This window comes from Carassius gibelio, chromosome A3, assembly GCF_023724105.1.
Source record: "Carassius gibelio isolate Cgi1373 ecotype wild population from Czech Republic chromosome A3, carGib1.2-hapl.c, whole genome shotgun sequence".
Classification (NCBI taxonomy): domain Eukaryota; kingdom Metazoa; phylum Chordata; class Actinopteri; order Cypriniformes; family Cyprinidae; genus Carassius; species Carassius gibelio.
Window position 1 is genome coordinate 16,927,645 of NC_068373.1, and position 27,167 is coordinate 16,954,811.

Sequence of the window (27,167 nt, forward strand, 5' to 3'; positions counted from 1 at the left end):
CCGTGAAGGTGTGTGCGGAACAACCAATCAAACCTGACTATGTTAGTTGACCAATCAGAACACATTATGCTACCGAAAGGTGGGGTTTAAGGAAACTGAATCTTTTGAACAGCTTCACGCGAACCGTTTGGGGATCTCTGAGAATTGAGGTAATTTTAAAATGATATTTTGACAAAATGACAATGTTTTTTAACCTTGGATGGATTTAAACCTATTGTACAGGACTTATAATCAGTGATAGGAAGCTTAGAATTTTCATCTTACTGGCTCTTTAACTAATGATACATGGACTGATCTTATTCTATCAGGCTGGTTTAGAAGAAAGTATTTCTATATCAGGATGTTTCTTCTTTAAACACGTGCAGCATTCAGGGTTAAAACAGGGTTTTGAAAAAAATCTGTTAATGGAGGAATGTGAACTTGCATGCATATGTGTCCAAGGAATTCTTGGAAAAGATAATTAGATCACTGTGAAACAGCAGTATGAACGCTTACAGTTCTTTACCAATAAATGTCACAATACTTTCCTCTTTTCAATCACACTTCCTTTACTGAACCCATAAAAGGCAATGAAAACATCATCCGGCCATATATTACCCCAGTGCTTAGACCAGTGAGCACACGTGATCATCACTGTCTCTCTTTCTTGCCTTTCAGTTGCTCTCTCTGTATATTGGCATCTCTATCTTTCATTGCTCCTTTATTTCTTACCTTCCCTCACTGTTTTCTCTGATAGTCTAAAAGTGTCTTTTCTTTCATTTCGGACCAATCAGTAGTCAACTGTAGTCAGCACTACCTTCACAGATTTTACTTTTGGATTTGTCACCTTTACACAATTTGAAATCTTAACAAAAGCTCGTCATTAGTCACATCACACTCCAGCTGTAATCTAAGTTCATATTACACGTCCAGAATCCTGCAGTTCTTTCCCCCACGACCAGCGCTTTGGGTAGAAATGTCAGCTGTCTAGTGTGAGCCATAAAGATGGATTTTTATTTTATTTTCACACAGGACCCTTAATTCAATCAAAGGATCAGATCAATAGACACATTGCTCAAAAATGCAACAGGCCAATAACAAACCATTTCAGAGCAGGAGAGGGAGGAGGGACCTTTATTGGCAGCCAGGAAAAAAAGTAAGTGAAATACAATAAGACTCTGTATGACACACACTCAAAGTCAAAGACACATGAAGAGATGAATAGCAAGTGAATTTTCTCCTTATACTAACTTATCATAATACTATCTAAAGACATTTTTGTAGCACCTCAGTTCAATAACAGCATGTTTATGTTTAGCATTTTTAGTCCTGACTGAATATACTGCCTTTTACAGTTGAATTGTAATAAAGGGGACATATAATTTAATAACAATAATATTTTTAATGTATTTTTGTGTTTTTATTAAAGGGATCACATCATTTATTATTATTATTATTTCATTTTAAAAATAGTTTAATATAATAGTTACATTTTCCTGTGACATCAGGTTTCCTTATTCCATTTTTGTACTCTGTTTCCAAATTTAAGTACAACTTTACAGTAAATAACAATAACTTAGTGAACTAAGTTTTTGAATACTGGATATACGTCACTAATAATTAAATACTGTGTTTATTGAAATGTATCCGTCTGAAATCAGAAAGCTGTAGAGGTATAGATAGAGCTATTTCTGTAACTAAGTGGTCTTTTTGGTTTTCAGTTCTGAAATTTACAATGGTTTCAATGTTTCTATATGTAAATATAAATATATAAACTCTTAAAAAAAAAAAAAAAAAGTTTTTTCCCCTCTCTCAAGCAATACCTAATATGTACAACACTGGGGTTCCATGAAGAAGAACAGTTCTTAAAATATATATATTTTTTTTATTAGTGTATGGAGTATTTTACTTATTAACCTTTTTGCACTAAAAAAAGAACAATCGAAAGGTTCCATTGACTGAGGTTATAGATGCCAACAAAGAAACTTTATTTTAAGAATGTATATTAAAAATAGATTTTTCGTCATATGAGTCACTTTGAAAGGATACTTTTTAATATTGTCTGTGTCAGACATCAAATCTTAATGTTTACTGTGAGCTTTTTTATGAGGAGATTTTATCTTTCTTTTTTCTGTATTCATTGTACCCTTTTATATTTCCCTATGTCATCCCCTCCTCTGCTCTTGGTTACTTTTCTTCCTTTCCCCTGGCTGTATCGCTGTGACATGGAAATGGAGTGGAGAGAAAGAGAGGGTGGGTGGGTGTGTGTGTGTTGGGGGGGGGGGGGGGTTACTCAGTATAAAACCCCCAGACTGAGAAAACGCCTCTGCAAACATACCCTGTCCCTCCTCTATATCTGCGTCTCTCTCTCTTTCGCTGTCCTTCACTCCCATGCACACACTCACTCACTTCATCCTCTTTTTCTCTTTGCTGCCTCTGCCATCCCTCATTCTCTTCATTACCGAGTGCAACTCTGTCCACCAGACAATGGGATCGACTTTTTGGGAGAGCGTGTGAGTGCATTCGCATGCATACGCGAGCGTGTGTGAGAGTGTGTATGTGTGTGAGTGAGATCAAGTGGATGTGGGATCTGTGTGAAAGGCTTTCCTGCCAGCCCACCGGATCCAGTGAGCCAGCTAAGCAAACCAGGCGTGCACAGAGCTGGGCAAGTGTGTGAGAGTGTGTGCATGTGGGTCTTTTTCACCCTCACACGCTTCTCCACACGCTTGGGATCCTAGGGCTTTGCGCCTTTCCCCCTGCACCCTTCTGTCTGTCTCTCTTTCTACGGTCTCCTCTTCTCCAGCAGTCACCATTTCGACTCCCGGCAGACCCACGCTGGCTGCCCAGCCACTCCCGCGCCTCAGCCTGGGCAGGAAGACCCTGGTGGTGGCCGCCGTAGGGGTCATGCTGGTGCTGGTGCTGGTGGTGCTCATCCCCGTGCTGGTCAGCTCCGTGAGCAATGACAACAGCCACTACGAGATGCTGGGCACCTGTCGAATGGTGTGCGACCCATACCAGAACAAGGGCACCAACACGGGCATCGCCAGCACTGGCTCTTCTGTGCAGGCCGAGGCCGAGGCTCTGGCCGACCACAGCAACATGCCTCCACCCTCCACGCTCCTCCAGGGGCCACAGGGGAAGCCGGGCCGGCCAGGCAAACCCGGACCTCCGGGGCCACCAGGGGAGCCAGGGCCCCCGGGTCCAATGGGGCCCCCGGGGGACCGGGGGGACAGGGGACGAAACGGGGTCCTGAGTCTGGGCAATGATGGAGCTATCAGCACGGTTACATACAACACGCACCCACGGGTGGCTTTCTACGCAGGACTGAAGAACCCACACGAAGGCTATGAGATCCTCAAGTTCGACGACGTGGTCACCAACCTTGGCAATAACTATGATGGCACTTTGGGCAAGTTCATCTGCAGCGTGCCAGGCACCTATTTCTTCATCTACCATGTCTTGATGAGAGGAGGCGACGGAACCAGCATGTGGGCTGACCTGTGTAAGAATGGACAGGTGAGTGCCCTTTTTGCATTAGTTATTTTTTATTTCATAATTTTTTTTTTTTTTTGGCTTTTTTTTTCGTTACACAGTGAATGTGATTTCACCAAGTACAACATGTTCCTGGATCAGCATCCTTGTTGATCCTGGAACAACATCCTGATCAACCAATCAGAGTTGAGGGACTAGTTTCCAAAGAAATTTCAGCTTTAGGTTTACAATCAGGTTTAGATGCTTCTGCATTCTTGTTATTCACTTAACATTTCCCTCTGATTTTAGGAAAATGTATAGGTAGGTTTAGGGGTAGGGATTGGGTTAGTTAGGTCAAAATTTTTGGACCGCAATACTGATCCAGGAAAACATGTCTTACTTGGCAAAGTCATGGTGACCTAAGTGTGTGTGTGTGTGTTTACCCTGATCTTCTTCAAGTGTTTCTAAAATCGCGTAAGGTGTTGGTGGTTTGAGCTGGTGTTCGCAGAAATGATCTAAAACGAATTAAGCTGTTAATAATGACCCCACAGAGGACAAACGAAACGTCGTTTCTGTCTCTCCTCTCCTTTTTCTCTTTCGTGTGAAAACTGGTGGGAGACGCAGTAACATCTGCTGTGAGTTTCTCGTCCCCAGAGCACGCGGGTGCAGTTCGCACAGCTGCAGCGCCACAAACCCGGCGAGAAGACACGCGCTGAATGCGCGTAATGCGTGCTGACATTGTGCGCGTGTCCCCGTTAACAGAGGACAGGTTCTGCCTCTCTCTCTCTCTCTCGCTCTCTCTCTCTCTTATGGAATTGGTTTGCAGACTTTTTTAAGTGTCCAGTAGCCTATGTTTTAAAGCGCCGTTTTTTGTTTTGTTTTTTGGTTTGTTTCTTTCTTTCTTTCTTACTTTTTTTTCCATTTTAACAGCATATATTTTATGTTTATGTATCTATAAATAATGTTACATGTTTAGTGTTGTTGACGATTTTATTAGGACTATTATCATTACAGATATAAAAGGTGAAAATACAATACAAGCTGCTACTCTATCTGTTTACACGAAGCCATACTCATTTGTTGGTCTGAAGTAAACGTTTCACCGCAATAGTGGCTATTTTGCCCACAAAGCTTGGATCAGTTGACGTACGGCTCCTTAATTGGAGGGCGCGAACGAAAATGCCACAGTCTGACAAAAATCGACAGCGCGTGCGAAATCGTCCAACTTCATGAACTTGTAATCACAGTGCCATGAAGACAAGCAGTCACAAACATACCTTATTATCTCAGCATGTCTCAAGAAACGTGCTTTCAGTGTTTGTTTTTCTTTTCTTTCTGTCTCTTCCCGTGTTTGCATGGCTGCATTTCACTCTGTGTAGAGTTGTTTTGCGCTTTTTAATGAGAATATGATTCAGTGCGGTTGTGCACTAGATGCATTGGCATGTCAGTGCAGACAGAAACAGACAGAAGTGGAACGTGCCGTGTTTAAGGATCTGAAGCGCTTAAAATTAATGCTTGTTGCCACGGTATTTATTAGGAGGCCGTTATATATTTATTTTGCGATGCTGAGTGGTTTGGCACACTTAACTAAGTGGGAGAAAAGCGCACGTGCAGCGTCATCCACTCGGTTTGTGCCGCACGCGCGACGGGGGAGCTAGTGACAGATGGAATAGAATTATAAAGTAGGCTAGTCTCTTCAGGATCAAGTGAATTAGAAATAACATTTTCACACAATGAACTATTGCATCTAGAGTTTCTGGAGCGCACCAAGAAACCAGTCCACAAGGTATTGAGTTATAAAATAAACCTTTGACGTTTGACTTTATCGTTCATAAACATATTCAATCACACTTGATTTATAGCTAATTGTTATACCAACAACGACGTTCTCATCACGTTTAAATAATTAAGTATTTTGTTAAATATTTAATTTCAGTTGACTAATCTAAGGTTTATCTGCTCTGATATGTCTTTAAATATAGATGGTGGGCTTAGTTTAGTGCTTATAAACTGAGTTATAGTAGGCATGTTTTATTAATAGCCTACATAAATCAATCATTGAATGCATATATCAATTAGGCATTTAATGTCTGTGATTTCACAACTTAATACCTTTGTTCAAGCTCTTTGTAGATGTATTTAAATTAATAGAAATAACTTAAATGTCTCCAATTATCCTCGCTAACACAGACAATGTGACTCATCAAAGTAAATTTGCCATTTGCCAAAGTAAATTAGCCCGGAATTGCACCTGGAATTGAAAATGGGGTGAGGAGATCCGCACCTGGAAGGCATGTGTGTTTTTAGTCTTTCCTCAGCCCGGGGGTCAGCGGACCAGCAACCAGAGCTCTCACAAGACAGCCGATATTTCAGTCAGATGAATACAATTACAGAGGGTTATCAGACTGCTGCCGCGATCATCCAGAAGCCTCTGTTAGAGGAAATAGTTCAACTCCCTTAAAGAAATTGTCACAGAAGAAAGACCGCCAGACGTTGCCCAGAGGGTAAGCGGAACAATGAAAGAGATAATAAAAGGAACCAAACAGTCATTGAAATATCTGGAAATTGAAGTTTTTTTTTTTTTTTTTTTTTTTTTTTGTCTACAGCATGTCTTTAAACTCAATCTCCTTCTTTCTCAGCTCATATGCGCCTCACTACCCCCTCATTTTCTATCTTTTTTTAAACCTTATTTAACGTTAATCATGTTCTTCATTAGATCAAACCAGGCAGCTTGCTTAGACAGAGTCCTTGTAAGTGCTGCCTGTCTTTTATACTCTAGTTGCCTTATTAATTGAACTTGTCTGGTCCCTTGGGTCCATGACAATGTGGGCAGATCGCTTCCTCTTAATTGAGATGAACACTTGCTTCTGTCACAAACCCATCTTTGATTTAATTAATTAAGCTTAAATCTGAACCCAGACCTAGCAAGCAACATCAGAGAAATATATTCACAGCAGGAGGCTTTACCTTTGTAAACTTCTCTGTTGCTGTTGTACAGTTTGTCTGCTAACTTGCAATCTTCCCAAGTGCTGTTTTAAAGTTTCTTTGTTTTCCCCATGCCTAAACTAGATCGCCTATGCAAAACCATAAAAGAGGTACACTAATGGCAAAGGCAAGAGCAGGCAAAGACTGCTGGGAGCACAGTACGACATTTACTGTATGAAGTGTGTGAAGGAAGAGCATTGACGAGGGAGAGCATGTGTTGTAGTAAAGCACTGTCTGTTGAACACAATGGGTCCTGATCTCTAGAGACCCTCCTCACAGACACTTTAGGCAGACATGGGCGACAAGCCTTCCTCCTGAGAGCAAGCTAATCTTTATAAAGTGGTTACCGCCTCACTAATTAAACTGCTATTCTAGATCAGAGGAATTGCAGCAGTGTGAGTGTGTGAGAGAGTGTGGGCATAGGACCTCAGGTGAGCCGCTGTTGGATGTGTTGGAGTCTCACTTCATTCCCAAACAGTTTAAAATAAACTTTTACTATTTAACTCCCACTTGTGTGTGAAAGCAGTACAGCATTTCTCAATGGCAGTGATGGAGTGCTAACAGACTTTCAGCTAGTCTGCTGCATCCCTGTGGACTTGCTCTATTCTTCAAGCGGCCACTGACCACACCGCCTTACTGAACAAACTCACACAGCTGCTGTGCAGGATATATACGCCAGTGAATGAAAAAGAATACAAACAAATATTACTGTTCTGGTGAGACTGCAGTCTGTGTAGAAATTATTAGTGCTGTATTTATTAGCATTGCATAGTGGATGATTAATGGATTTTAGCTTTAACACACAAAGGATGAATTCCTTTTCATCCATTTCCACTACTCTAGCATGTTCTGTCTATTCCTCGCCATCTCAGTCTTCTTTTCTTAATTTGCCAATATAAAAAAACAAACAAAAAAAAAACATTTTTGCCAGATGGATATGTACAGCTGCTGTGCATTCCTTTTGAAACTCCACTGGCTTTACAAGGAATTCCACTTCAAATGTGATTAAAGCAGTGAAAAAAGGAAGGCTGGGAAAAGAAAAGGCATTTGTAGTGTGCCAGAGAGTCTTTTTAATTGTAATTAAAAACTTTGAACTGCATCCAGATTGCTCTGGCACCTGTCCTCGTGTTCCTTCTGTTGAGATTGTCATCAATCCACCCAAACCCATTCTGACTTGATTATAAGCAAATGAATCCAGGCACTCTTTGTGTTTCTCAAGAGGCTCCTTCGGGATAATCATGCTGCCTCAGAACACAAGCGCAGGGACACTCACGCATGTGCAGATGTGCACTCCAACGGTCTAGCACATTTATCTTAAGATTCGGTTTGGTTTACAGTTGGTTTATAAAATACTGGATGTTTTCCAGAATGTTTTCCAGTGAGTTAAAGGGATAGCTCACCCCAAAAAGATGTCATCATTTACCCTATCGTACCTTTATGACATTTTCTTTGGCCTTGCACAATAACTTTTTGCACACACACACAGAGAGAGAGAGAGAGAGAGAGAGAGAGAGAGAGAGAGAGAGAGATAGGTTGCACTTTATTTTACAGAACATGTACTTATAGTGTACTTACAGTGTATTTATCTAAGTAAGTTCTGGTAATACAAGGTAACTACATGGTGTAGGGTTAGGTTTAGGGGTAGGTTCAGGGTTAGTACCTAGTTATTACATAGTTTTTGTAATTACTATAATAAGTGCATAGTATGTACATGAGGAACAGGACTGTAAAATAAAGTGCTACCGATATATATATATATATATATATATATATATATATATATATATATATATATATATATATATATATATATATATATATATATATATATATATATATATATATATACATATATATTGTCCATATAATGAAAGTCAGTGGTGTCCAAAACAACACTGAACTACAGAAAAAAAGATAGGGGGGTGGGGGGGTTCAAGATCTGTTCTTTTGTTTATCCATAGCACAAAGGAAGTCAAACAGGTTTGGAACGACATGAAGGTGTGTAAATGATGAGAGAATTTTTAATCTTTCTTAAGCATGACATGGTACTCAATTTTCCTTGTTCTGTTTTTCTTCGTTAAGATATCTTTGGGAATAGTTATGCAATTTGCTTTCATGCAATTGTGTTAATAGCTTGCATAAAATGTGCTAATATAATTAAAATGACTGGGAGCCAGCAGTACATATACTGTATGTGTAAAGTACTAAGGGGGGTGGGGGGAAGCACACTTCACCATCTGGCACAGAAAAAAAACATGTTTTTAATTACAGAGTTCAGTGTTCAATTGAAGTCAAACAAATTAATCATGTTTAATTACACAGTGTACAAGAATGCAAGTGTTGTTCACTGGTTTTTGGATGAAGAGAGAGACAAGTAACATGCTGCTAGAGTGAAAAACAACCCCAGGATCAATACTATTTTGCAGGAAACAGGACAAAAGAACATACTGTACAGTATAGAGTGTGCGATCATTCTTTTGGTTAAAGTACAAAATCTTTCACTTTTCTTTTCAGTCACGAAATCTCCTTAAATCTCCTTAAAAAGTCTCCAGCATTTTTTAACAAGACCAATAAGCAGTCCTCTTCAATAACAGCTTGTTTATTTGCGTAGGAGTTGGAGGGTGTACTTGTGTTTCAGTCAAACATGCTCTTCTCTCTCTCCACTCGTCTAATCAGCTGTTGAGGCGCTGGGGCGGGGCCTTTGCCCCTGATGTGATGTCTAATTGGACACTAAATTTGCCACCAAGTGGAGCAGAACATTAAAACCAGTCTAATTGGGTGCTGTAGGGTTATTAGCACAGCATTTGCCCGGGCTGCGAAGAAATGCCACACGTCAAATGTGTCTGGGTGTAACAGAGCAAGAGCTGCGAAGGAATCCATCATTTATTTATAGGCGAGGAACTATACTCTTAAAGCACAGTCTTTCTGCATCTCAGCTCTATCAGTCAAATATCCAGCCCAGAGAGACTCCAGCGGTACTGCTGTGAGCATGTATGTTGAATACATGCAGTAAAATAGCTGTGCTTCCCTGTCTGAGTGACTGCATGGGGCCTGGCTGGTGACTTCTTTTAATGAGCAGAAATCAACACTCTCTCACACACATGCGGTGATACTGATACCCAAATCATGTTTTCATGTGTTCAACACACACAGACGCATATACACATGCTCATGTTCTCCCAGGGAATAACAACTTGCCCATCGACAAAATTCCTCTTTAAACGTCTTGATGCTTCGATGATGTTTCTAGTGACTCCTTCCATTCACTTCCATTCATTTCCACTCAGACGCTACAAACCTATGTACGTCCGCTGCGACTCCCTCGCTCAGCCCACTTACTTGTTTGAATTAGTCAGTGCGCGTTTAACACCTCGATCACCTCAGAAAATAAACAACAGCTACTGTAAGATAACAACTATCCACCCGGTGCCAAATTGATGAATAGAGCAATTCATGAAAAATGTATGCTGCAGCAAAAACTGTGTGTTTCTCCCTCGCTCCCTCTCTTCATCTTTCTCCCCAATTCCTTCAGTCTCCCCCAAGACTTAGATTACTGCACTCTCCTTATTATGGTACTGAGAGGAGGTGAGGCTTCTCTATCACACGATAATGCATTATAATTCAGCGAGATGTTTCATTATGCAGCTGCGCTCCTCAAAGCCTTCAGAGGGCCTTCGCTAGAGGTCAGGCCACTGTGTGCACACCAGGAGCGATTCTAAGAGTTCAGCTTCAGGGGGATCCGCCAGATTCCCTTCGGGGGAATATTTATTGCTGTAAGTGTGAGGTCATTAGTTTAAATTGAGCTTGACTGAGAGTTCTTTTAAAATGAACCAATTAAAAATGCATCTGCTTGTCTGTTGTATCAGTAACAGTGGCATACGCATTCGTTTGAGATGGCTTGCATTTTTGTCACTTTCTGTACTACTTCATGTATCAAAACTTTTTTTTTTTTACTTTTTTAACTATTAAAGTCCAAAATGCTTAGTTTGTATTTAGCTCACACATTACCATTTTCATCCATGTATGATGTTTTGTTTTTTGTACTTTTCACAATAAATATTTTTCCAAAGCAGAGAATATATTCTACAAAAAAAAATAGTGAGCAAACCAAAGGTGACTATGAATACAAAGTATTTGTTTTTATTTCTTAATGTTAAAAACCAGAAAGCAAAAAGTCAAATTAGATTTATTTATATATATATAAATAGCAGATTTTTGTGGGGATGATGTGACAAAAACAACTCTCAAATAAGATTCATAATGCATCGGGTTATAATAGACTGCACATGTTGCACTGCACATCATTATATGACAGACAAATGCAGTCTAAAAATCTCTGAAAATCTTCTCCTTTTTTTTTTTTGTCCTCCAGAATTTATTTTTGCGGGGGTTATTTTGTGAACTGTCTTCCTCAACTTCAGCTACTTGAACTATGTATGAATCAGCCTGTTTAGATGTCTTTTGGATGCATAAGTGTGAGTAACTGATGGAAAGCTGCTCTGGCATTAGCTGCTGGCATCTTCTTCTCTAGCCAGCTGGCCTTCGTCTATCGTGGCCATCAGCAGAGGACATTATTATTTAAACTCCTTCTGAGTTATATCTTCATCAGGAGTACTAGTAATTTCATAAAAAAACATTTCTCTTTCAGCGCTTTTCATCGTTCATTCTCTGTGCAAACACCACTGCTCGTTCTTCTCAAACTGTTTTAATCATTGTTTAAACATTGTATCAGTGGCAACTTCACTTTTGTTCTCCATTACTTATCTTGTCCTTAATCAGGTCTGCTTTGCTATTAAACCCAAATGTAAAAGGAGCACATGATAGTCTCTAATGTCCTCAGGAATTTCACACAAGCAGCGAGCATCTGGCTCGCTCTCATCCGCAAGGGGATTTTTCTCCAAGTGCTGCATGAAGTGCTCCACTAAGCCTCGATCAGAGATGCAGCTCACAGTCCACCTTTTATGTATAATTAGAGCCAGGCACATGCTTCAACTGAACCACACTACCGCTAACGGACTAAGAGCCTTTAATGCGGCATGAGAAGTCAACTGGTCACAGGGAAAAAAGTAAGAAAGAGAGAAGGAAACGGGGACATGGAGACAGCAGGATGTGTCCTTCAGGATTAGGTTGCTTTTCAGATGAAATGTTTCATATCGTTCAGAGACAGATCAGTCTCTGGCAGGGAGATGCTGCTGACATCTGTAAGAATATCCACTGGCTACTACTGCGTTTCATTCGCCACGTGCTTAATCTCTCCATTGAGTCTATTAAAAAACTGAGCCAGGAAATTCAAAGGATAAGGTGCCAGGTTTGGTTTACTAAGATGTAGTTTTGTAACTTAAATACAAGTGTACAGGCATATTTGAGGTTATAATAAACCAAATGTTAACCCAGATTTTTTTTTATTGACCAGATGCTATGAAAGAAACCATCCAAACAATAAACCATTGAGTTTGATTAAACAAAAATACAACAACAAAAATCAGCTCATGTGAATTTTTTATACAGTGCAAAAATGTTATCCAAAAAATTTAAATAATAATAATAAATCAAATAAAAATGTGGTTTTATTGTTTCATGGCCATTAGAAATGCTGGTGTTGTTATATTATATTAGCATATTATATTCTTAATGCTGTTCTTTTATACTTTCTTTTTATCTTAGAATCCTGGAAAGAATAATGTATCGCATTTTCCACAAAAATATTAAGCAGCATAAACTGTTTTCAACACTGATGAGAAAAAAGTGTATTAATAATTGAGTAAAAATAATAATTGCTATAAGCTGAGCACCAAATCAGCATATTAAAGTGATTTCTGAAAGGTCATGTGACATTGAAGACTGAAGTAATAATTCAGCTTTAGAAATTACAGGAATAAATTACATTTTAAAATATATTAAAATAGAAAACATATATTTTAAAATGTAAAAATATTTACTTTGAAATATTTTACTGTATTTTGATCAAATAAATGCAGCCTTGTGGTGCATGAAAAGCTTCCTGTAAAAAATAATAATAATAAAATGCTATTCTAAAGATAAAAAAAATAAATGTTGGAGATTATTTAGTGGTTTCTTGATTTTGGTAGGTACTGTTCATGTCCTACACCACCCTAAACCCAAATCTACAAATGCTTAACATTTAACAAATACATGATTATTTCAGATAATGTGATATGTTCAAGCATTTAGATCCATCACATAAATCATATAATTTTACCAGAGAGATCACACTTTCAAAGTCAAAAAGGCCTTCCTTGATGAAGAATGTAAACACATGGCATGTATGTGCTCTGAGCACACACAGACTGTTTTCCTAAACAGGGACAAACAGATGTGTGTCAGAGCACTGCCACCGGTTTCTGTCTCTTTAAAATGCTAAATGCAGACTTGTCTGACAGTCCCTCTAACCCCAGCAATGTCTTTGGACTTACATTCTTTGACTTTGCCCAACTACTATATACCACTCTCATTTCACTCTCTGCTTAAGGAATATCCTGGGTTAAATATACTTTATGTACATCACAACATCTGTGGCATATTTTGTTGATTAAACACAATATCATTTATTTAAAAAAAAAAAAAACATTGCTAGTTACACACTTGCAAAGAAAGTCTTTGGGGCAAGTGCACTTTTGTTTTTTTTGTACAGCTTGGGTAAGAATCACTATTATTATTATTATTGTTACAATTTGTATTAGTTATTTATTTATTTATTTTTATGTTAAAGTGACAAAATCGACAGAAAGAGCCTTGACTATTCCTTTAAATCTCAATGTTTACTGCAGTGACTGTCTTTGTTAATTATTTTGTTTATGACTCTGCTAACAGAGATGCTCCGAGGGCATCATAAAGAAAGGATTTAACATGGCCCTCTAAGAGGCAATTGATACATCCATCTTTCTATTTGATTTCTATTTACCCAAAGTTCGAAATGCCTTGAGGCGTCTCCTCGTTGCACGGAATTTAATTTATAGTCACAGTGGCTTTATCAATAAAATGATCAAATATTGTGAATCAAAACACAGATTCTGTCTTTAAGTTTTTTTAAGATATTATAGATTTCAACTGCAGTTCCGTTGCTTTTTAATTACCCTGGAATGATAGCCAACAACGGAAGTCAGGCCTCCCAAAGGAGTCTAATATTAAGAATAAAAAAAAGATTCAAATGTTTCATTGAAATCCTCTCCAGCAAATCCCACTCACTCCCCGGGCACTAAGAGTCACCCTTTAATAAGGCCACTGTGCAGGCTGTGTGTGCTAAAGGTGGATTATTTGATATTAATATGCACCGGACGGTCGTCACCATGGATTCAGAATAGCAGACTTTGTTTGCACATCGAGATTAGACTCACCAGATTTAATCAAGAAGGTAAACAATGAATAGAAACAAGATAGAGAGAAAAAAAGAGAGACAGAGTGATACAGAGTCATCTGGGTTGAGTGATGGACAAGTCTCTTCCATTTGACCGTCAACAACAAGGCGCCACAGGAGCTTTACAGTTGCTTTATTACACTGAATATGCCACCCACAGCAAACTTTACTTCTGAATAAAGTACTAAAAAGGGTGTAGAAACATATTTCACTCAGAGATTGATAGTAAACTAAAATTCCAAAGAAAAAGCAAGTAAACTTTGAATTAAGCGTACTATTTTGACGTAGAAAAACTTAATTTGTATTTTCTTGTAAAACATACTCCAATAATCTTTGTTTTATCTACAACTTTGAAAATTGTTTATAGTCTACATGTTGGCACAATATATATATATTTTTTTTATTGTAAGAAAACTGTTGAAAAATGGCAAACTAAACATTCATGCAGGTTTTAGTTCATCTCACTCTCATCTTCTGATTATACCTGATATAAAGACTGCCAGAACACCCTAACTGTAACATGAACACAGTAATTCACAGTTTCAGGGCGGCAGACGAACTTTGAGAATTAAATTAGGAAATATAAGGATAATATAAGTGAAGTGTTGCTAATGTTTTTAAAACCTCTAGATGCTGGCAGAAAAGTGACAAGTGGATAATTTACCCTTAAAACAAGTAAAGTAATCAATCAATCAAAGGTCAAATGTGTTATGAAATTATTTCAAAAAAATAAAAATGGGACATTTATTAGATGTTAGGTGGGGAGGTGAAGATGTTGGACAGATGGTCACATGGTCGAGTCTCTCTGTCTCTCTCAAGCCTTTCTCATCTACATCACCAGCCGTCTGATCGACATAATATATGACTCAAATAGATGAGAAAAGCTGTTAGACAATTAAGACATTTACAATTGCATGAATATATGCATGAAAATGCATTCATTTGAAAGAAACACTGCACAAGTGCACTTTTCAAGCATAACATTTTGATTTTTTTTTAATTAATTTTTCTTTTAGAAGAACAAAATTGTTTAAGATCATAAAACAACAGATGTATTGTTCGATATTAAGTATTATCAAATTTTTGTTGAACATCTCCAGGGTTATTTTTGGCTTGTAGCCAAACCCTGTAGACAGAAAATATTTACTTGAAGTACCTCTTGAGATTTTAAGTTAATATTTCAATAATATGACAACAAGGTCACATTTTCACAGTTCACTAATGTTAGTTAATGGTCAAATGATATGCAGGTAAACAAGATAAAATATTTAAAAAAAAAATTTTGTAAATGTCTTATTTTGATAAATTGTCTTGTCATATGTGGCAATTTTAACAGCGATATGACATTTAATTTCATATGAAAACCCAAGAGCAAATACACACACACACACATTTATTTATTTTGTGTGAATTCTGGTGAAATTCTGTCTACATAAATGCTTGAAATTTTGTATTAGTAAATAAACTTCCAGTTCCCTTACAAACCCCCATTTATAAGAAACCCTAGTCTAATACAATGAATTCATATATTTCAAGTGTGGCTTCAGTGTCCAAATATTCTTAAATATACAGACTTCATCCTGAAGCTCTCTGATGGTTGTACAACTGCCATATCTCACTCTTTTTGTCACATTTCTCTCCATCCCTTCTTCCACTGCACTCTGTCCATCATAATTAAAGAGCACATTCCAGTCTCAGGCTGACAAACTCACTGCCATTCAGCCCAAAATGAAAACCAATGAAAAGGCTTTGCTGTGTTTTCTGATGCTACTGTGTCCCTATAAGAAGGACTGGTCCACCTCTTCAGATGATGAAAGCTCCAGATCTCTTTCTGGCTCAGAAAGTGGACACTAAAAGAGGAGGATGAATTTCGGACAATGTCACTCACATAGTGCAGCACTCTTGCACATTCGGTAAACAATGTGTCCGATCAATAAGGAATGATTCTGGTAAGAGCTGCCTCAGCACAAAACCGAAACCACAGCAGAATCATTCGATTTGAAGGAATTGACAGCTCTTTTCAAGATAGCTTCATTATATTCTCTCTCTCTCTCTCTCTCTCTCTTTGTTTCTTTATTGCATTTTCGACCACCCTTTGCTTCGCCACTGAAATCATAAACTCATATGGTCCTGTATAGATTTTAGTAGCTAACTCTGCTGAAATTCAGAAGACTTGATTTGGCTTAATTTAAAAATCCAATGTACAATCCTCACAGTGCTGGTCACAGTGATTATTTGGCTACTTACCAAACAAATAAACATGAAATATTATTTGATATAAAGGTTTGATGTTTAAAAGACTATATATTATCGGAATCAGGCATATTCCATATTTAATAAACCTGACTACTCATACATTTCAATGTAAGCATAAAGAAGAGTTCTGTGATTATGTATCTGCATTTTAGATTAAGCTTGAGTAATGTGTATTTAGCAGCAGCTGGTCAAACTAGCACTCCACCGCTGCCCATTACACATCAGCACCACAACCTCATGTGTCCCTCTACAGCCACCATACCACAGCCCAAACATCCATATGGCCTTGACCTCAGGGAATCCCCTCTGCCAGAATCTTAACAGGGTGTTTGTGTGGATGGAGGAAATGAGACAGCTACACATAAATGCATGCAAACAGCGGCCAACATTTCAATGGGACAGGTGGTGATATGTGCCTGGCTAATCAATCCAGCCATTTACTCAAGCAACACAAACATACTATCTCCTTTCCAAAACCTAGAAAGCTGCCTCACTGCTCACCGCTCTACATAAGCAGCTGCCTTCTAAGGCAGAATCTCAAAGGCAGAGATTCCACACACCACACAAATACCTCTACACATGTATGACTCAAGCAATTGATTTCAAAGGATTTTTGAGTAAAGTACTTTTTTAAGGAAAGTCAGTTCCCTCAGAAGCAATATTTACAATGCCTCCAAGCAGCTTTTTCGAGCATGTATCTATTTGAAAAGGGAAATCTTCTTAAATCTCAAAAACTGCTAGCTAAACTCACATTTAAATAACATTTTGAATTGGCAAAAAATACTGACGTTTTGTTTTGTTTAAATAGCAAAAAAAGTCATATGTTTCAGTTCCAGGTCACTGACTTCCTATAAAAACCCAACTTCTAACGGCAGCAGTGACACAATGACTTCAACAACTGCTGATTGGCTCTTTTATTTAGAAGGTGGGACTTATTCCAGCACACTTCGAGTCAACAGCATCATTGAGGCTTATTTCGAAGAAGCAACCTTTACATTTCAGAGATAGAAAGCAGCCTTTGATATGAAACACAAAAAGAATAATATGAGTAAAAAATCATCTTGTTTTCACTGCTTTGACATTAACATGTTGCTATTTAATGAAAAAATGCTTAGCACAGAAACATGGGGGGGGGGGTCTGTATTTTTAATTTAAGAAAAAAATGATATATGCTTAGCAGTATTGGTCATAACCTGTTTACAATTTATTTAACTCTAGATTTGGTATAAAAGAGGCCTTTCAAAAATTCTGAAAAATTCAGATATTATTTAAAACATTTGGCTTTATTTCTTTCTATGGGACACAAAAATTCAGTGGGTTCTATTGCTGTTTTGGGTTCCAAAACGGTTCTTCAGAATATCACAGAATAAAGAAAGTCATACCTATTCGGAAAGACATGAAGGAACATAACTACTGTGGGTGGCCCAAATTCTCTTTTATACAAAATACAAAAAATACTGATTTGTCAGAATGTGTAAAAGCAACATGCTGTAAAGAGTATATATGTTTTACTCACGCAAAAGAAGCAAAGTGAATTCATTTTTGACCCTTCCCCTTCCAGATACCCTCTTCCCTCTACAGTATATTTCTTACCAGTATTGCCAATGAGTGCAAGCCACATTGTGTGGGAGGGACACACATACACACATCAACTTCGCCACACACACTGGTGCTGATTCTAATAGTGTATCGGGGTTTGCTCTAACACCTCTGCCTACGGAGCTCTCCCTCGAGTCTGCAAAAACCTTTCAAACAGAACTCTTAATTAGATGGAACAGAGGTCATCTAGAAGCAGAACACAAGGACACACAAATACACTCCCACACAAACACTTCCTTTTCCTCTAATAAATAACATAGACATTAGCACTTATCAGAAGCTGAATTTTCTGTCTGATAATGAACTGGGAAAAAAATGCATTGCACATTAAAACATGTTCACATTTCACAGCTTGTTGTGAGTGAGATCCAGTCAGTCAAGCCGTACGTATTCATGCCTTCACCAGCCCGTACTTTAATTCACCAGACAGGTTACAGAAATCCTCAGAAATTTCCTCAACGCTCTTGTGTGGTACTCGAACAAATCCACATATATTAAATCCATCCGTGTCTCAATCTTTTCCCGGCTCGCTCAGGCGAACAAGAACAGTTGTCATAAATTTGAAGCCAATCTGAATGTGTGTCAACGCTTGCGTGTTTTCATGCATCCTGGAGTCTTATGCGCCCTTATGTGTTGATGGATATCTGATACCTTGGATTTAATGAGGGAGATTTAACCTTCGCAGAGGTTTCGTATTTTAGTTATCAGAGTCAAAAAAGGAGATTGTCACTAAACTAAAACTCCCATAGTGTGATTTGACATTAATACCTGGAGAAAGCTATCCATTAGCATTCCCATACATCCAAATGGTAGTTGCTTGGCTGGTGCAGGACCTACAGGTATACAGTATGACTTTTGTAACCTCTAATCTTTCCCATTTATTTGAGCCAGTCACCTAAGATGTTGCTTGCAGAAATACCACTAATTTTGGATGGCTGTATATGGATGACTTTTGGATCTAGATGGTGTAGTTACAGTATCTGTCAACCATCGCAGTCTATCAGCTTGCTAACTAGCTATGCCTTGACCAAATGTGTCAGACATTTTCTATTACTGACTCTTCTTGTTTGTTTTCTCTCTTTCTCTCTCTCTCATGTAGGTGCGAGCCAGCGCGATTGCTCAAGATGCTGATCAGAACTATGACTACGCCTCAAACAGTGTGATTCTGCATCTAGATGCTGGCGATGAAGTCTACATCAAACTGGATGGTGGCAAAGCCCACGGGGGCAACAACAACAAATATAGCACCTTCTCTGGATTCATTCTTTACGCCGACTGAATATGTGAGCGCAGAGGAAAAGCAGTCGGAAAGAAAGAAATATAGCAAAAGGAAAAAGAAGTGAAGGAAGGAGCATTTATCATCCCAAGCGCTTTATTTTCCCAGGATCTCTCCATTGCTTCAGCACACATTTTTACAGCAAGAGACTCCGTGAAACGAGAGTACAGTAGCTTCTCTTCAAATCACCTTATTGGTTGACAGAGGACAAGATAATAAAGTGATAAAAGTGACGTTTTTCTCCTTCTGTGTTGAAAGGGCATTTTTGTCTTTCTTGTTTTAAGACGCAAAGAACAACTGACTGAGAACTTAAACCTCATATGCGTTTCTTCAGTAAAACTCTTTTTGCCCACAGATATCTAATGTTAAAAAGCTCCCTGACTACCTGTGGAAAAAAGAATGTTACTTTTGAAGGATAGATGTGGATCTGATGACAACTGTATTCATTCTAAAATCAATTCTAAAGCTTGGGGCCGATTTCTCCTTACCTCTACATTGGACACAGCACCCCCTGTTGGCTGTTGTTGGTAACTGGTTTCCATCTGCATTCTTTTTGTGTGTGTTGTACTCTTTTGGGACTGCAGTAGCTGATGAGCATCGTGAATGAATGTTATTCCTTAAAGCACTCGATACTCAATTTAGGCAATTGATACTCTGCTAGTCCCACTTCCCATGACTCCGTTCCTCCCCGGTCAGTTCGCACTCGACCTTAATCTACCTCCTCTCAGCCACCCCCTGCCCCTCCAGAAACAGCAGATGACTTATAAGTCTCAACTCTTTTTTTATGAACAAGATAGCTTAATGAATGCTTATGTATGTTTTACTATTACTTAACTAAAGAATGTAGAAAATTTTTCTGAAGCTAAATTTTAAAAATACAAAAAACAAAAATTCAAATGTAAAGCATAACAGAATAGCATTTGACAAAATGTAAGGTGGTATTTTGAATTATACAAAACACCTAGCCACAGTATTACTAATTTATAGCAATTATTTCCTGAACATTAAGGTGAAAAAGAAGTGTTTGCCTATAAATCATTGATTTTGAAGAGGGATGGAGGACACATGTCTGGGGAGAGTTGAGGTGCTGTTGAGGGGCTTCACTTGTCACTCAATCATTCCTGCAAACAAATGCAACAACATGCAGTGAGAATATTTACACTAATATTTTATTCCGATGGGACGAATGAATGTGAGCAAATGAGGTTTATTTGTTTGTGTGTGTGCGTTTGAGAATGGGAGTAGGTGCATCTGTACCAACACCAGAGCATGAACTATATTTTGTCTTTCCACATTATTGGTTTGAGAAATGTTCTATGCTTTAGCCAGTCAAAGATGTGATAAAGAGCCAGTGAGATTGCATCAGACACGTTTAGCTAAGCCTCTATGGAGAAGATATAAAAGAAACAATAAAGCTGTAAATTAAATAAATCTATGCTATGTTTGTCAGTCCTACTCTATCTTTTGGAAATGTTGAATAAATTTAAATAACAAATGGTCGGAGTCATTTGTGCTGTAATGATTTTTTGTTTTTTAGCCCAATAATGCAAGAAAACAGTTTTTGGGAAACAGAAACTCATTTGCATAAATCTTCCAATTTATCTAATGGTTCACATTATAGGCTATTTAATAAATGCCTAAGTCGTTTCAAATTACACCCGAATAAATAGGAAGGCAGCGAAGATTCACGTTTATGCCTCTGCTTCTTTTCCATCCACGCATTTCTTCCTCCCATCTCTATTTTTATCTTGTACCTGACACCTGGCCTGACTCACATAAGCACATAGGGAAAAAACCACAGCGGTGGACTTAACAAAAGCTTTCATTAAGTGTGCCTCATTGCTTGATTCACGCCGTCACCTCTGTTGCATCTCAGGACACTTTCTTCCAGAGGACACATTCAAACAGAGCAGTCACTCCCACTGAGACAGAGCAAGGCTTAAGAGAGAAATGTTGGCAGATATTTGCAAAATACACCACATCAAGTGATATTCTGAGAGGGATTCAAATGAATATGCCATTCTGTTCATAAGCTGACAGCATCTGCAAGATGTTTATCTTTAAAATAAATAAATCTATAAGAGGCAAACTAAATTTTTGCAGGGTTTTTTATATTCCACAAAACCACTTATTCTAAAGGTATCATCTTGTTCAAAAGTTTACATGCTTGAGTTCTAGTTTTGTCCTGAGCTGTGAAGGTGCCTGTTCTTAAGGGAAAAAAATCCAAATACTGCAAGTTATTTGGTCTCTCGGTATGTTTTACACATTTGTATTTTTTCACCTAATGGTTAAATGCGACTGAGATCCAGCTTTGCGACTTGAGACAACACATAGTACTGAGAAGGGCATTGAGAGGGTATAAACTGAAATGTATAAAAGAGGGCAAAAAAAGTGTGAAGTAAATTTGAAATATTTGAATTATTGAATTTGAATTATTAAAATATATATTATTTTATATTATCATTTAATTTTAAACAATTTTATCAAATCTTTTTCTTTTTGATCTTTTTAGAATAAAAAAAAAATGTAAACATCAGATTCTGCAAGGAAATGTAAGCTTTGCAGAAACACTGTAAATCATTAAATATTTTTATTCAAAAAAAAAAAGTTCACTATATGGACTAAGATTGCAAAATACCCATCCCCATAATCTCAACTCCCATGTTTTGTTCCATCTTTTTATTTTTTTTTTTTTTGTGAATTGTACATCTGTCTTTGTCTTGTTTCTTTCGGTTTCCTCTTGTGTGCTGAAAGTCTTTTTTCATTCTAAACTCTCTTTACTGAACATCAGCTCAGACGCCTGACAAAATCATGTGTCAGAAGTCCCTTTTATTCTCCCTCCAGTTCTTTCTCTCTTCGAATGAAACGAAGCTATTCACACACACCATGTACTTTGGTATCTCTAGGGAGCAACTGGAGAACAAGATAAAACAACAGCAACAGACATCCTATGCTCTTCTCTTCCTTCATGAGCGCTAACCTTCCAGAGCTTCGACACCTCCAGACTATTGTCCAGGGATCCGTCCTGCTCCAAACTGCCATCAAAGAGCTTCTGAGTTTAGTCTGATCACAGAGCAGTTTAAAGACTGTCAGATAGACAGCATTCCAGCTCAGAGGAATTCAGCACACCTATTTGACAGGAACTGAAGGATTCACTGATTTCCAGGATCCACACAGGAAATGCTGCTCTATCAAAATAGGTTACTTTCAGTTTTACACAGTATTCCAATACTGGCTCAATAACATTCACAACAATAATTATAATTATACTTTAGTAATTTTCTATTATTCAAAATAATATTTTAAAGGCTATTAATTAATATTATTAGAATTATTATTAATGTATTATTATCAGTTCTGTTTTCCTTACATTCTGCATTTCTGTCATAAGCCCATATACACTGTCAGCATAGAGGGAACTTCTAATGTACTTAGACTGACTCTTAAAAGTGCAACTCATCAGGCATCATTTCATATGAACAGATGGAGGTTTATCTCTGGGATATAAACTAAGGGCTAATGAGGAAGATTAAAAAGGGGAAATGATAATTGCATGTACACATGTGTGATAGGAAAGGTATTTTTGTGTCTGTCTGTGTGTGTGTATAATTTATTTAAAGGCTACTACATCACTGAGGGAGATTCACCCGCTGCAACTCATTTCTTGAATTAACACACTGATCTCAAACAACACACACACACACACAGAGAATCCACAAATATATTTTTGTGTACTCCAGCAGATACACACACACACACACAGACACACACACTCCATGCCACACTGGTGATTTTCTTCAGAGTTTCTGACTCAAAGGTCAAAGTCACACAAGTTGAAGGCTCCTAATGTGGAGAAGCCACTGGTTTCCATGATGATGGGTGAAGTTTGGTCATCAGTTTCTGCCAGCTGAAAAGGCCACATTGTCCTGACATGCTGCTTAGTTAAATATCTACTGAATCCTTCTTATTAATAAATGTGTATGTCTGTGTGTGTACTGTGCTTAAAAAAAGAGCCTACAATACTTTAAACACACGAGGGAAAGATTCAACTCCTCATTAACACTTTTTACATAAAAAAAAAAAAATTGCACCTTTAAAGTTCAGTGTATTTAATATACTAAGGTAACCTTCCAGCTGCCGACAAAGGTAAATATTAATGCAATCTTAGTGTAATATTAAATATTAAAAATCTGTATTTATAGAGCTTAGATATTAACTGACATTTCATGAGAGAATTGTATGACAATAAACAGCTCATTGGCCAAGAACCTCTAGCATTACATCATTCTCAAATATTGCTGTTCCAACCATTTCCCAAAAGAAATCTCTTATGCTTAAATGTAATTTAACTACAACAGCTTTTCTATTTAATATAAAATGCAATTCATTCCTGTGATGGCAAAGCCATGATGGCAAAGTGTCTTGAAACTTTTTTCAGAATTCTTTGATGAAAGTTCAAAAGAACAGCATTTATTTGAAACAGAAACCTTTTGTAACATTATACATTTCTTTAATGTCACTTATCATCAATTAAATGCATCAATAAATAATACCCTATATATAGTACTGAAGTAGAATGTTGTCTTTGATTATAACACAGGTTTTCATCAAGTGAGGTGAACATCTACAGACACGTGCTGTTGAGTGTGTAGGGAGCAGTGAACACTCTGTACATGGGGACACAGCTTGGATGATGAATGCTCTTACAATGCACTCCATGGAAAACGTGAATGAGAGAGAGACAGATAAACAGAGAGAGGGAGATCTGGTGCTGTGACTATGAGTGTCATACTTCCACTCCACACACCTCCTGAACCCAATGTTATTATGACACATCCCTCTGCAAACACAAATACTGATAACCACATAGAGCAGAAGTGTTTGCCTCTGGCTTCTTGACAGATGGGTCATCACAACAGCATTCGTCTGTATTTGGGGACCACCAAGCAAGGCATCACGAATCACAGCATCACTCCACAAACATGCTTCTGGCTACTAGGAGAGACGGGAAGGGAATTGATAATTTGTCTTAATTGATAGTCTGATGTGTTGATTATGCAGTTTTCCTAACAGATCTGAAATGTATTTTTAATAAAGCTAATCTACACCTAACCCACCTTTTTTTTCTTTATTATGCAGCTACAATGCCAAATAAAAAAACGAGTTGAACTAGATTCACTGTAACACAGAGATGCCAGGTATACACTCTTTGATGCAATGAAAAACATGTCTCTAACATTTTTGCAAATCTTATACATGCAATTTACTGCAGTTTCCATTTGAAATGAATAATAGAGAAAGTAAAACACCAACAATCTTGTATTACTTTTCACACAAATTATGATTAGCATATTATCAATTAACTCATTTTCACAGATCCTTGCAAAAAAACTTTATCACCTCAGAAAAACTTTACTATAATGCATGATTTGTAAACATTTACATTACATATCCATCTCCATATGCATGGCTTTTCCAACTTAGTAATTTTGCTTGGTAGCGCACCTGGTACGATGCTGCACATGCGATGTGGAGCGCTCGGGTATGAGTTCTGTGAAGCATGGTTTGACAAAAGAGCTTGAAGCTGTGTATAAACAAGGTAAAATGGCATGGTTGGGTTTAGTATGGGTGGTGTAGTATTTTAGCATTAACCTTTAAGCACCACTCATGGGCCACTGGATTTCTGAACTGCTGTGATAATGGTAAATGATGGTACAGTCATGTTTATATGCTTTGGAGAAAAACTAACTTGCTTTTTAGTTCTCCTCACTGGATTTTTCACATTGAAACATAATGTAATATATAATTTTTTAAATATCTTTGTCACAGGAACATATTTTTTCATGAGACTGAACTGCTATTATTTGTCCCACCAGCTCCATCCATTTCCATATAATTTACTGTTCATTCATTTGCTCTTTTGTGTTTCACTAGAGTGTCTGTCTTAAGGCAACAGAGAACAGAAACCACACACAAAGGCATAAAATTCAGTTTGACCCTTCTTTGATATGATTTGACATTACAAGAGTGCAAACAATTACGCACATTTGCCTGTTTACAGCATTTCTGGCTGGCTGCAAAGGGAAAATCCTGATGTCTTTACCCTGCCGCTTGGCCAATTATGCTCATAATGGAGGTCATCATCAAATATGGCCTCTCAACATCCATGTCTAATGAAAACAAGTGTGTACGTGAGTGTTTGAAGTGCGTGAAACCATAATCCAAACACATCCTGAATTCTGCATGCACTGTCAACAGTCTTAAGCAGAGTGCACACAATCCACTGAAGGAGAAAAGGGCACCCTCTGACTTTGATAAAGGCCAGCTTTATCTTGCTCTCAACTTCCCTTTCTCTCGCCTTTTCATTCATGTTTGTACATGTTTCCCTTATTTTTGCTGTTACACAATGGCATCCAAAGACCCATGTGATTATTCTGATCAAGCATTTTCAAAAATATGTATGAACTTCTAAGGGGCTGTGTTATAAGTTACTATGAACATAAACATAAACCTGAACTAGCTTTATCCCCAGGATAAACACATTAGTGTTTGCCAGTAGAAATGCTGAGTTGGGCACAAACTCTGTGATTGCTCTCAAATCCACACACTCACAGCTGGTGTCAGATTTAACACGATTACCTTTTTGATGTGGTTTATCGTGGAATCCTAACATAGTCTGCTCTAGAATCAATGCATGACTTGTCAGTCTGACACTAAATATTGCTCTTATACTTTCTTTATACCTTTCTTTGTACTGGTGCGCAAAGGCCAAAGATGTGCCTTGGAAAGGTCAGTGCTTCAGTGCCAGACTGGAGACCATAACTTATTCTGCTGTAGCTGCAGAAATCTTCTATATTTTACATCAATACTGCCGGACTAATAGTTCAGCTTAGTCTCCAAAATTTAGCATTCACAGTTGTTTCAGATTCAGATTTGTATAAATATTTATCTGTACTAAAACCATAATAATAACAACACTACAGTCTAGAGGCTTTCAGCACCATGGACAGCAACAAAACTGCATTACTTACTATGTGTCTAACATTGAATCCATCCATCAGGCAAGGACAGAAAAAAAAGACATCACATACAGCTCGAGTCAGGAAAACAGCAGTTCTGTCAGAGTGTTAGGGTGTGTGTTTCTCTGCGCTCATTAAAAGTAGAGAGGGGCTCCTCATGCATCAGTGTCCAGAACAGAAGTGAGTGAGTGAGTCAGAGCAGCTATTTTAATGCATGCACTTCTTCTGCATAAAAACATAGATATGCATGTACTTCCTCTGCATAAAATCACAAATATGTGTATATTCAGATGGCTAATAAGATGTCTATATTCTGAATGAGATAGTGTTAATTGTATTGAAACTCTTTTTAAGGATGGTACCCTTCACATTGCTTGAAGATCTTGCTGCGCATGATTTGAGACGAGCACATCTTCAGAGAGCGTCATATGTTGGCTTAGAGTGATAACAGGCTTTTAAAAAAATGTTGTATGGACAGCCCTTATATGGAGAAAGTTTATGCAAACCAGTAACCTCTAGCACGCAGCTGCTCATTTAGGATACTCTAAATTCATTACACTTGAACAGCATTAAAAAGAAAATTAATGTGTTTATGAATGTGTAAATAATTAGTTGGGCATTTTTTTTTTTTATCAGAATTAAGTTCTGTGCATATTAATAAAAATAATTCACATAATTATTAGTTAATTAAACCTATTGTTCATTCAAGTACAAGATCCCAATATAACCAGCCTGAGTTGTATGTTATCAGTCTTGCTCACACACACAAACACTTTATCACTGGATGAGAAGAAGGTGAGAAGAAGAAAAAAAGTTGAGAGCCTGAGAACTAACCCTACGCCTCACAAAAAAACAGTTTTTTTCCATGATCAAAATTTTTGTACACATTTATTAATCCAACCTTTCCTTCCCAAACTATAGGCAAAAACTTACCTAAGTGTGCGCACACACACACAGAGAGATTGAGGCTACGATGCATGCCTGGTTTATAACAGGATTCAGAATTTCTGATCCTACTGAGATCTGAGACCCAAAGCAAGCCGTCTGATAATTATGCACATTTTAATCAGTTATATCCCTTTCCGCAGTAAAGCTCTGTGTATGTGGCTCTGTATGTGTGTGTGTTTAAAGATGGTGGAGGGATTGGAAAATGGAACAGGACCATGAACACACTTGGGGTACAGAAAAAGTAAGTGCATCTATGTGT

The 27,167-nt window shown here is 37.8% G+C and overlaps 1 protein-coding gene across 1 annotated transcript; it reads left to right on the forward strand.

Moving 5' to 3' along the window:
* Nucleotides 1-2,299: 2,299 nt before the first annotated feature.
* On the forward strand, nucleotides 2,300-20,439 carry LOC127949448 (C1q-related factor). The gene is made up of 2 exons (XM_052546764.1): nucleotides 2,300-3,495; nucleotides 18,765-20,439. Exons 1-2 carry the CDS (start codon nucleotides 2,884-2,886, stop codon nucleotides 18,942-18,944), a joined length of 792 nt encoding a protein of 263 aa, XP_052402724.1. The 5' UTR covers nucleotides 2,300-2,883; the 3' UTR covers nucleotides 18,945-20,439.
* Nucleotides 20,440-27,167: the final 6,728 nt, after the last annotated feature.